Source organism: Oculina patagonica, chromosome 4 (assembly GCF_052425735.1).
Source record: "Oculina patagonica isolate OP01 chromosome 4, crgOcupat, whole genome shotgun sequence".
Classification (NCBI taxonomy): Eukaryota; Metazoa; Cnidaria; class Anthozoa; order Scleractinia; family Oculinidae; genus Oculina; species Oculina patagonica.
In genome coordinates, this window is record NC_135761.1 from 43809732 (window position 1) to 43821374 (window position 11643).

Sequence of the window (11643 nt, forward strand, 5' to 3'; positions counted from 1 at the left end):
GCAGGAAGTTTCATCAAAAAGGATTGAGCCTATTTGTAACGCCTGGAAGACTTTCTCAGACAATGAAACTAAAATAAAATTGTAATAAATGAAATCAGCCACGGATTTACTACAAGCTTTTATACCATTATATGACGAGTGCCGAGAAACCTTATTTTACTTATTTGTAGAGCAGACTTGGTCTAAAGACATATTAGCGTGTCTATTTTAGATCGATTTCTGCTTTTGTGGCCCGAGTTCGATTCCCGGGCCCGGCGTCATATGTGGGTAGAGTTTGTTGTTGGTTCTCGTCCTTGCTCCGAGGGTTTTTCTCCGGGTTCTCCGGTTTTCCTCCCTCCACAAAAAGTAACACTTCTAAATTCCAATTCGATCGGAAAATCCGAGGGCCACAGGTTTATTAGTCGCAAGACTATTAAGTGCTACCCTCATAAAAGTAGCTGTACAGTTAGCTGTACAGTTTTAATATTTTATTGTAATTTACCCTGAAAAACCTTTTTTGGAGAGGCAAATAAAATCTTTATCTTTATCTTTATAAAATAAAGACGATTTATTTTTACTTCATTTACTTGTGAATTCGTATTGTCTTGGCGGCATCACGCCAAAGGTGCGGGTGGCTCCGATAGGATAATGTGCGAGCAAAATCCGATCTAATTTTGTAGGATGTGAAACAAGTTAATATAACGCTGAAAACAAATTTCATTATGGTAATGGTAATGGTTCTTGTATAGCGCATTTACAAAGCTCAATGCGCTTCACAGTTAGAGTCACGGGACGAGAACGGACATCAGCACATCAGGCGCCTTTGGCAGCCGCTATCCGTCCATGTATATGAACTCGTCCCACCACCCAACCCGTGCATACATGTGAATAGGCCAGACCACAACACTGGGAACTCCGTGCCCTTCTCATTGCTTATATAAATTTCTTTTCAAACAAGAGTTCGTCGCATGTGCTAGATCTGCGTTGTCATACTGTGCCGTGTTGTTGTGTGTAAATCGAAAAATGCGAAACAAGAAGCTACTTCACCTCCAGCCACGCCCTTCTCTTTTGTTTGACTCCATTGATTTTCTTTACCTGTTTTCCATTCACCGAGTCACTGGTCACACTTTTCGTCCCTGACTAAGCCAAACCAATCATTTTATTTCACGAGGTTACTCATTGATGACCGAGATCGGCACCTGTTCCTAATCATAAATTAACAATAGAGGTAAATTGTTTAACGAGTTAAAGTGGCTGATCCGCTTTGTTACACTAACTAACTTGTTTTTTGGTCACACACATAAAGGAAATAATGGGATAAGCAACAAATGAAAATAAATTTTCCCCCATTAACGAATTTTCTAATTCTTATCTTGCTCGTTTTTGTTCGACTCATGGTTTCGTCCACCTGTTGACGATTTCACAAGTCGCAGGTCAAAGTCAGTTCCTACGTCTAGTGGACCAAGCCAACCGTTTCATTTCATGACGTTTTGTGAAATAAAAGCCCATTGATAAACAAAATTATCACCTGTTTAAATTGGTCGTGTAAACTAATAAATAATCAATACTAGAATATCGTGTAAGACAAACAAGGGCAATCTCTGCGCATATTTACAAAATAAATGGATTTTTTTATCGCATCAGAAACGTACAGGGACAAAAAAGTTCTTCTCTCCGTGAGCAGCAACCAACTTATTTTTTTTATTTTCTCTTGCAAAGCGGGTCTTTCGCTTAACACTGAATTCTTGCAAAATGAGTGAGCAAAATTGGTGCTGGTTTTCTTTTCCTTTTATGGTAATAAAAAGAAGTGAAATTACAGCTAGCTATTAAAAATTAACTACGTGGATGCTTTATCAAATAGCATGAAACAACGCAATTTTATCAGTTTTCTCACAACTTCCTCAAAGGCAAGATCTTAAAATCGTAAGTATTAATAGCTTAACATCGCTTATCGCTTTTTAAAATAGAAACGTTTACAAATTGCCCTTTCTATTTATTTTAGTTTCCTAAAGATAACCACATTATAGAAAAATATAACTTACATCACTAAAACAGCGGAGGGTTATATCTTTATTTTCATTTTTCCCTTCAATAAGGGCAAAAATGTTGTATTAATGGTTTGACAGTATTAAAACTATTGCTCTTCATTGTTTACACAATTGCTATGTTGGTTTTAAGGGCAATTAGTCGAAAGCCTTTTTCTTTTGTTAAGCAGAATCGTGTTATAGTAACACGCGGTGTAATACATTAGCTATTCCGTCTAATAATACTTAATGAGAAATTTTTTACGTTTTGGAAACTCTGAAGAATGGCGAAACCACCGCAAACAAGAACAATTTATCTAACAAAAGAAAGTACTGTGAGTTTTCGACGGTTATTACTGTTGATAAAATAAATACACGTATAAGCGCTTTCTCAGGGCCCAATCCATCTTGAAATCTAAGTGGAAGTAGGCGGTGACAATTTTTTCTTTCTATTATTGCGTTTTGCCATGCTTATTATCTTTCACTTATTTCCCTTTTATTTAGCTTGAAAATATAAAAATTTCGAGTTTCTGTTTTAATAAAAACGGAGAATGTTTGGTGTCGACTAAGACCGTCCAAGTCACTCACATGTGAGACGATATCGATTTGATATTCTATGGCCCTGAATTGATTTTATTCGATGTGAGGTGTTTGTCTTTCTCGCAAGTTGATTTGCCGTGAGTTGATATCCTTTGGCAGTGAATTGATTGTTTTGCTGTGAGTTTATTTTGATAAGATTGCCGTGAGCTTATTCCGACTTTAAGCCGTAAATTGCCCGGCAGAAACTAATTGAAATTCACATGGGGTATCTAAGTCAAGTTGTCTAAAGTGCTGAACGACGAAGACAAAAAGAAAGTTGCATCCTAGCATGCTAAACGTTATTTCCTATCCAATTATTCTCCGTGGACATTTCTAACAACGATTCTTGCTGCTATCAAGGCAGTTGTTAGTATTTTGCACTGCATGCATTATCTGCAGGCTTACTCAAGTTAAATTTTTACATGCAATTCTTCTTTATTTAGTATTATATAATTCTTCGTTTATTTAGTATGTTTTAATAAGTTTTGCTTTACAACTTTCAGTGTTGTTTCAATTTAGTATCCCAAAATTGTTTTCCAGTTATGTCGTATCGGTCTATGCTATTTTTTTTAACGTTATGAAACTATTATGGAACCAGAATTGGAAGATTTAATGGCGTTATTTGACACCAGCTGATTGGCGATGCAGAAACTCTGCTTTGGATTTTTTTTTTTCTGAATTCACTTAATAACGATGTTAAGAGCGCGCGTAGAATCTTGGTTGTTTTACAAAATACCGGCAAAGACAATCGGAAAAGAGGCCAGCTGTAACATAATTCACAGATGAGGCGGTAAACGTGGCAATATTGAGAAAATTCTACCAGTCTTCTTACAATTTCTTCAGAGGCAATTGCTAGGAATCATAGTTATTGCTGCCGATAGGCAGTCTTCATATTCTTGAAAGCATTCGAAAATTTTGGTTCAGTTGGTTCAGTGGTTCGGATCAAGATACGGGATATTCAAGAAGCAGCGAATCAGCGGTCATTTTCTATAAGCAGCAAACGTTATCCAATCAGCGACTTGCTTTCATAAAACCATGAAGAACCGAACCGACTGAATTCAGGACGATATTTCTCACCTCTTGCTAACAAGAAATGCATTTTTTTGAGTTCAAAATGGAATGAAATAACCCTAAAGAACACTCGACCGCCTAAAAAGAGAACATTGAGGTCTTTTAAAACCTAAAAAGGCGATGAAGCAGGACAGCTTCAAGACTTAGAAACCACTGCAGTATGGTAAATATCTTCAAATTAACAATTGACATCAGTTTTTTATGCGTCTACCTTGTTATTCATGATAAATTGCGTCATAACATTGTCAAAGTTTGTTGTAGATCCACTGGCCGCTAGGCGAGTGGATCTACAGCAAACTTTGACAATGTTATGACGCAATTTATTATCAATAACAGGACAGACGCATCAAAAAATGATGTCAATTTGTTTTTTACAATAACAAAAAGCCAAAACTGATTTTAAAACGAAGGAAAGAAATGTACGAGGAAGATGCGATTGTTGTACGGCCGCAGAATCTAAATTTCGTCGCTGTAATTCGGAGAATCATAGCCTCGTAATATAAAAGTTTGGTAAGAATACGGCCAGAAATACAAGAGAAAATTCGAATCGTTCAACTAACCTTTAATCCAGTGAAGTGTTCACAAAATAATCCGCCAAAACCCGGTCCAGCTTCTTAATTTCATTTACAACACACATACCCGCTCAACGCCGATTTCCAGGTCTTAACATCCTCATCTTTTTGCTCTCAGGTTGCAATAGTTTCTTAAGTTTTAACCGATAAATTTTAGATAATTTCCTCATTCAAGACTTCTAGTTTCGTGGGAAAATTCTCGTCTCATCAAGAATACAGCGCTAAATCAGTGCTGAAAAGTTTGACAAAACCTTCGCTGAATGCGTTAGCAACGAGTTTCATGCGTCTGTACTATTATTGACAATGAAAATTAGCCAATCAGCGCGCCAGACTTCACTCAGATATTGTAAAATGTTGATTCGCTTTATAAAAATCGTTTAGCTGATTTCTCGAAACTAGATTAAATAACTTCAGTTTGAAATTTCGTTTGGCTTTGCTATGCTGTGTTACACATTGCTTTCCGCGAGCGTCTGGAAAATTATAATCCCTTGCGTGTGTTCCCGCACGCAACAGCGACGCAAGGAACTCGAAAGTCGTTTGCTTCTAACAGCAAATGTACAGTGTATATTTAATGAAAATTTGTCCAACCTTTTAATTTTATTTTGTACTTTTAATTCGAAGGTTAAGTGTACATTATAAAAGCGGCGTTGTATAAAACCTTGAAAAATTTGCATAACCGTATTGAAATTTAATAGCCGAGTTGTTTTCATTTGAGATGAGTAGGAATTTTGATTTTCAAGATTGTGATATGACTTACAGGTATACTTCATCTGCAACTTTTTTTTTCTTTTTACATAAGAAAATATTAATATACATTTCAAATGAAGTTATTTTTCTGTACATTCATATATTCTTGAAGTGTAACGGCAGCATTTCACTTCTCATTAAGAACTTCTAGTTGTTAAGTTTCATCTTTTCTGCTCCACCTATGGGATAATGTCTAACAAATATCCATGACATCAAGGACTGGAGCTGAGCCTGGGAGAGACATCATGGCGGTGTCCACAGCGGTGCCTTGGTACAGAAAGTGGGCAAAATTTTTTGCAGCAGTAGCATACTTTTTTACAAGCTTTTTCAGGACTTTAATCGTTGCTAAAGAAAAAGAAAACATATTCTACAAGTTGTAACAATAGGGAAATTTTTAGGCATGTATTGCCTTTCCTCTCCCCGTTTGTTTTCGGGATAACACACTAGAGCTCAAAATTATATAGTGAATATATGCCATTCTTAGCAACAACAGGTTGATATGCCAGCCTTTCGTCACTGTGTCCAGAAACCGTTCCGAGGACAAAGGAATTTACTCTAACATTGTTTTCTTTCCAGTGATCAGGCAATCTGCGTCTGGCTTTGAAGATGTTTATCGCTCTGCTGTGTTGTTTATTCTTTGGAGCAACCATATGTTTTGGGGAACCGAACCCTTCTTCAACGGCCAAAGAGGCGAAATTGGCTAAAGCAGTGGAAAAGGCCATGCTGCAAATACTGGGCTTGAAAACTCCTCCTAAACCAAAAAAGGGATCAAAGGACAAAATACCGCAGTTCATGCTTGACTCGATTAATAAACAAGTCAATGAATCTGCGAGGAGAGGAATGGAGGTGTCTGAAACTACCAACCAAAAATTGGAAAATGAAGGTTTGCAAATCAAGAGATAATACACGTGTACGACAGAGAATATTAAAGACATATCATTTTAAAATGTCACTTAGCTAAAGCAAATGCCTTGTTAGTGGGGCGCGCTTATTGCAGTTAAGCGTGACGCGCTATAAACGGGGACAAAGCGGTAGACTGTGTAGTGTAGCAAAGAAACAATCTTCCCTTTAAAAGTCATTTTAGTATCATCATTATTATTATCAATATACAGGACCAAATAACACCAAGATAACTTACAGATTTAGATAATACAAGTGTGCTTCATTCGTATTGAAAATTTTATACTTTAATGGGGCATAAGTGTTGTCCAAGTTTAGTTGACAATTGCAGTAATTTCTCTGAAAATATACTGATCAAAAATACACCTGACACCTCATTGATAACCGTTATACTTTATAAAACGCCACTTCGTAATTGAACTTAGGCGTAGAATTTCCTCACTACTTCAGCTAATTTAGCTCGACGGGAAAAATATGAATGAGGTAAAAAGATATTCGTTTCGTTTCTTGTAAAACAACAAAAAGTGTGATTTTTTTTTTATCCTCACCTTGTGCGTTTCCTTCAAGTTGCAAGTATCTATAAGTTTCAATCCGAATTTTTGGCCGCGATTTTTTCAATTCAATTTGATTTATTTCCGGACAACATCCGTTTGGCAAGACATCTAGAGAAACTGCACAAAACTGCGTTAATGTCTAAGCTTGCTGTACGCAACTGGATGAGGTTTTCACCGGGTCAATAAATCTAAACCTAAGTGATTAAAATTCATTGGATGATGATCCGTGGACCAATCAACTGCAGAGCAGATAATGCAAAAGCAGCCCTTCTGGGAGACATTAGGAACCTTCACATTGAAGTACGAGTACGAGATTGAGTAAGAGTAAGACTTTCGAATATCAATCCAGTTACGTTTCCCGAGTCCCAACTCCTTCCTGCTGTTGACCAGTTGAAAAGGAGAATATCGGTGTGAGATTGGTGTGAAATGAGATAATCGAAACCATAAGCACTAGGTTTGAAAAATCATACTCCTACCCAATCTCGTACTCGTACACCGATCCGAAGGACCCTATTTCAAACCCGCCAAGTACCGGTTTTGAAGAGGCAGTTGCGTATATATAACGATAACAATTATAATAATTAAAAAAAAAAACATAAGATGGACAAGTTTCATTGGTTCACGAAAACGCGCCCTTTCCCTGTGGAAGAATAAAGCTTTGCTCGCTTACTTGATGTTGGTTTGTCGGAACAATGATCCGAGCAATTATTTAAGCTTTTTCAGCATTGCGGCTAAGAAAGTCTTTATTGAACCTCTATGGGATTTCCATGACATCAAGTATTAAACCCGGTTATTTTTGTTTGTACAACAGGGGATCTATCCGCGAGGACAAGTCGCCGCACTTGCCAGAAGCATTCTTTATATATCGACTTCAACAGACTTTGGGGTGAAGATAATTGGATCATTGCTCCTGCTGGTTTTCATGCATATTACTGCGATGGTGAATGTTCAGTTCCCATGGATGCTCACCTGAGCCCCACAAACCATGCAGTCTTTCAAGATTTCTGGCATTCGGTTGAGTCTACCGTGCCAGGCCCCTGCTGCGTGCCTACAGAGCTGCGATCTCAGAGTCTCATCTACCGTGATGCCAACGGCGAAATCAAGGATCGGGTTTACTCAGACATGTCTGTAGAAACATGTGGATGTCGCTGATTAGAGGACCGAGATGTTTTCCAACCATAGCCATGTAACTCCGTTAATTTAAAATGTCCGACGTCTTGCACTGTATTTGCACTGAGTCGATGTGAAGTACAAATAAATGGAAAAGACACAGTTGTCCTTAAAAAAAAAAACACTGACTGTTTATTATTTTTTTTTATTTTCGATCCGACCCCTTCTTAATTTGTTTCACATGAGTCATCCTTTTGTTATTAACCACGCACGCGGTTCTTGCTCTGCTAGCGGTTTCTTTTTCCGTTTTGTCGGTGAATAGACCCAAGCATCCACTCGACCAAATCGTTTAAAGTTTATTCGCCAAAAGCTCATAAAACGACATCACTTTGCTCATTTGCATTATAGAAAAACGTAAATATCGTTAAAACGAAAACAAAAAATATATCAAAAAAGGCAAAACGCCAATCTCCATATATAAATTTTAAAAGGATTTCAAAGTAGCAGCAATTATTGTTTTTTACTTCATAGGCACTTTAACCTTATCCAGACCCGGGGGGGGGGGGGGGGGAGGCGGAAAGTGCCCGCGCCGACTTTGAACGCTAATAACTTTTTTAATATTCAGCCAAACGCTGTCAAACTTTACGTTTTTATCTAACATTTATCAAGAATGTACTTTCAGACTCTTCTTTTCAGTCTTTTCAGACTATTACTTCTCAGACTCATGAATGATTCATCAAATTAAAACAAAGAAAAACACAACCGTGAAGTAGGTTTGGATACCCGGTCTTAATTAGAATAGATTTGTAAAATTTTATTTGTCCGTTTACTCCTTATTTTTTGTTTTGATTGAGAAGATCTATCAAACACTAGAGAAAGTATCTCATCGGCTATCCAAACACCTCGGATTTCGTCAAAAATACTCTGCTGCGCGTCGTCACGTGATGATTTTCAACTCTCCTCTCGGTGTTTGGATATCCCGATGAACCACTGCCTCATGTTTTTGAAATATTACTTCCAAGGGTTAACAATTGCCTTTTTGTGTATTTTTTCGCCAAATACTTACTGCAGCGACAATTTCAGGCTAATAAAACAGAATACCAAACTCTCTGTGGGCTAAGAAAAAAATGTTTAACTACACAGGGGCATGGTTAGTCTGCGTCGCAAAGAGTCTTAACCGCCGAATAAGTCTGGCTGTAACGCAGGCCAGGCTATGGTTGACAACGCAGATGTTGGGCTTGGAATTAACGAATCTTTCAGCGTTTTTTTTTTCTGGGAGCAGAATAGTCGGAATGAAATTCAAAGTATTCCACGACCAGAATAGGAAGAGCAGCCAAACGAACGTTAACTCGTGTTATTTCAATTATTCTTATTCTGGATTGATCCCAAACGAACGCACCCTGTCTCATGAGAGATTTTTTTAACCATCGTTTCCCCGAAATGCTAACTTTTCTCTCGTTTTTAAGTCATTTGCCTGCTCAAGGGGAATATGGAACCTGTTAAACTCGCTTTTTAGAGTACAAATATCATTAAAACGATTTTATGGAGTAAAAAAATCGTGAGATATTTGTAGTCGTTTTGCGCGTTTTTTTCATTCCGCGAAACTCTACTCACTTCCTGCGAAAGTCTCGCTTTTCCATATCACTTCATTTTAGGTTTTGGTAGATTGTGCTCGAAAAAAGCATGTTATGCTTTTAGCAGTGCTTGTATTTTTTAGAAATTATGCCAAAATTATGCTACTTTCTGAAAATTATGCTCTCTGTCACCGAAATTATATTATATATTTTGCTGAAAATAAAGATCACCAGTAACTCTATCAATTTTAACTTTAATGAACATTCCAGTCTTACAGTGCAAATACGTATGTGCGCACCTCAAAAAGCCAAATGATTAACAAATGATATCCAAATCAAGCGTTTCTGGGTTCTGAATCCGAGCCAGAAAGTTACTTGTATATACTTGTTTTAGACGCCATCCACGCAAAGCCCTCAGTTCAGTATAAAGACAACTATGCATTAAAATTTAAAAAAAAAATAAGAATTTAAAAATTAAAAAAAACTCTCAGATATGCACAGGGTGATCTGGAGTCTACCGGACCGTATTTGACCATGGGTCTTCTCACAGACCTCAATATTTTTCCAAAAAAATACAGAAATAAAATACAAACTGAATTACTTTAGAACTATGATGGTTATTTTTGCTTTCAACGCATAAAAGCTTGGATTATGCTAGCAGTGCTAAACTGAAATAAAAGCTTAAAATAATGGTCGTTTTGCTAAATTGTGCTTAAAATTATGCTAGCACAATCTACCAAAGCCTACTTCATTTAAAGGACAGTTAATTTCAACCTCGTTCCCAGGACTTTTCCCTTGTTTTTTTGGAAACGAGGTTAAGTTAATTTGTTTTCACAGATAGCAGGCATATTCCCTATTTATCCGAGTTCTCAAGTTGTTTTTATCAATCAATCAATCAAACAATCAATCAATCAATCAATCAATCCGTCAATCAATCAATCAATCAATCAAACAATCAAACAATCAAACAATCAAACAATCAAACAATCAAACAATCAATCAATCAACCAATAAAACTTTATTTAAACGGGGTGACACATGATAATTAAGCAGCTAATAAATTTGTGGCCCTTTATGCAAACCAGTTCAAGTATTTTTTCCGTGCAAGGATAAAATTCGGCAACTATAATGCAAAAAATAGCAATTTTTCAAACTCGTGGGAACAACAACCTGTAGAAATCTCTTGCTCAAGAAGTCTAGTCCTCTTCCCCACGTTTTTTTTTTTCTGCCAATCCCGAGGGTGCAAAAAAAAAAGTCTAAGAAGATCATCCAGAACACATGAAGGAAAACCCATGAAAAAATGGAAAAAGCGTGGCAAACACGTGGAGAGCAACGGAGTAGTGCTTTGCATTCTTCTGGCTTTCCTGTGCAGGTGTTCAGGTGATTATGGTAAAGAAATTGCAAACAAACCAAAGCAAACCTGACCCATACCCTCTCACCGCCATAGCTAAAGAGACTACTTCACAACACCATTTAGCATCCCCCAGGATGACCACTGATATCATTGGAAATGCACAGGGTGAAAGTGTCAAACCTTCGTCCCTTGGCTTGCGGAAGTGAATAATCATTGTAGGATAGACTGTCCATATCCTCTCTATTTTAGAATGCAAAACGCCTATGCGCCTCCCGTTTTGCGCAGGCGGCCAGTTCTCTCGCCGTTTTCACCGCGCGCTCAACAATCGAAAGAATACGAAAAAGTAGAGGGCTGTGAACAGTCTATTTGTAAAACAAAGCTAATTAATGTCTGCAAAAAAGAATAATTGCATCTCCCCTTCCCTTTTGTCTGTCGGGAGTAACTCCTGGCCCCGGTTTTTTAAGGATGGATAATAAAATCGACCCAATAAATTATTATCCAGTGAAAAGTATAGTATGTATTGTTAACACTTATTCACTGAAGAGCGAATTATCAGGTGAATAGAGTTATCTACCCTTTGAGGAATACGCCCCTGATGTCTATTCCCCTTGATTCCCTATATTACTCCCAGAACACGCTTATGTTGTCTGAGCTTCGTGTAGGGTAAAATCATTTGCATTCTATTTTTAAAGCTCGCGAGCTTCGCTACTGAAAGGCGAGTGTAAGGCCCCGTCCACACTGACCCGGGTAAATCTGAAAACGGAGAAATTTAAAAAAGGCCGCGTTGAGTTACAACGAATGCATAGAGCTATTGCTATGCTAATTAAACCTTTTGTTTTGACAGAAAACACATGCCGTTTTGACCAGCGACTATTTGGAAAGCGTTTTTTACAAATACTGTTTTCGGTGACCGAAAACGCCGGTTCAGTGTGGACGGTTGGCCTAACCGGAGGAAAAAAAGATGCGTTTTCAAATTTTCCCGGGTCAGTGTGGACGGGGCCTAAAGTGTCTTGTGCTGAGGATAAAAACGCAGGGCCCGAGCCCACTGGCGCACTAACCATAAGGTAACTGCGCCTTCCGAATAGAATGCTAATCCATTCAGTTCCAAAATCCACCATTCAATCAAGAATGAGCTATTTAGTCCGATATGCTCTTCATTAAGAACATGTTTCATTCGTT

At 37.7% G+C, this 11643-nt stretch overlaps 1 protein-coding gene across 1 annotated transcript; it reads left to right on the plus strand.

Annotated features, from left to right (window-relative positions):
- The first annotated feature begins 1867 nt into the window (after positions 1 to 1867).
- Positions 1868 to 7698, plus strand: LOC144648758 (bone morphogenetic protein 2-like). Its single transcript, XM_078508222.1, has 3 exons — positions 1868 to 1902; positions 5549 to 5855; positions 7238 to 7698. The coding sequence occupies exons 2-3, from the start codon at positions 5579 to 5581 to the stop codon at positions 7576 to 7578; spliced, it is 618 nt and encodes a 205-aa protein (XP_078364348.1). The 5' UTR covers positions 1868 to 1902; positions 5549 to 5578; the 3' UTR covers positions 7579 to 7698.
- The last annotated feature ends 3945 nt before the right edge of the window (positions 7699 to 11643 follow it).

What these genes read in the sequence shown, in the direction of transcription:
- LOC144648758 (XM_078508222.1), top strand. Translation starts at nt 5,579, where the DNA reads ATGTTTATCGCTCTGCTGTGTTGTTTATTCTTTGGAGCAACCATATGT. An exon ending in CCAAAAATTGGAAAATGAAG is followed by an intron (nt 5,856 to 7,237) that starts GTTTGCAAATCA and finishes TTTGTACAACAG; the next exon opens with GGGATCTATCCGCGAGGACA.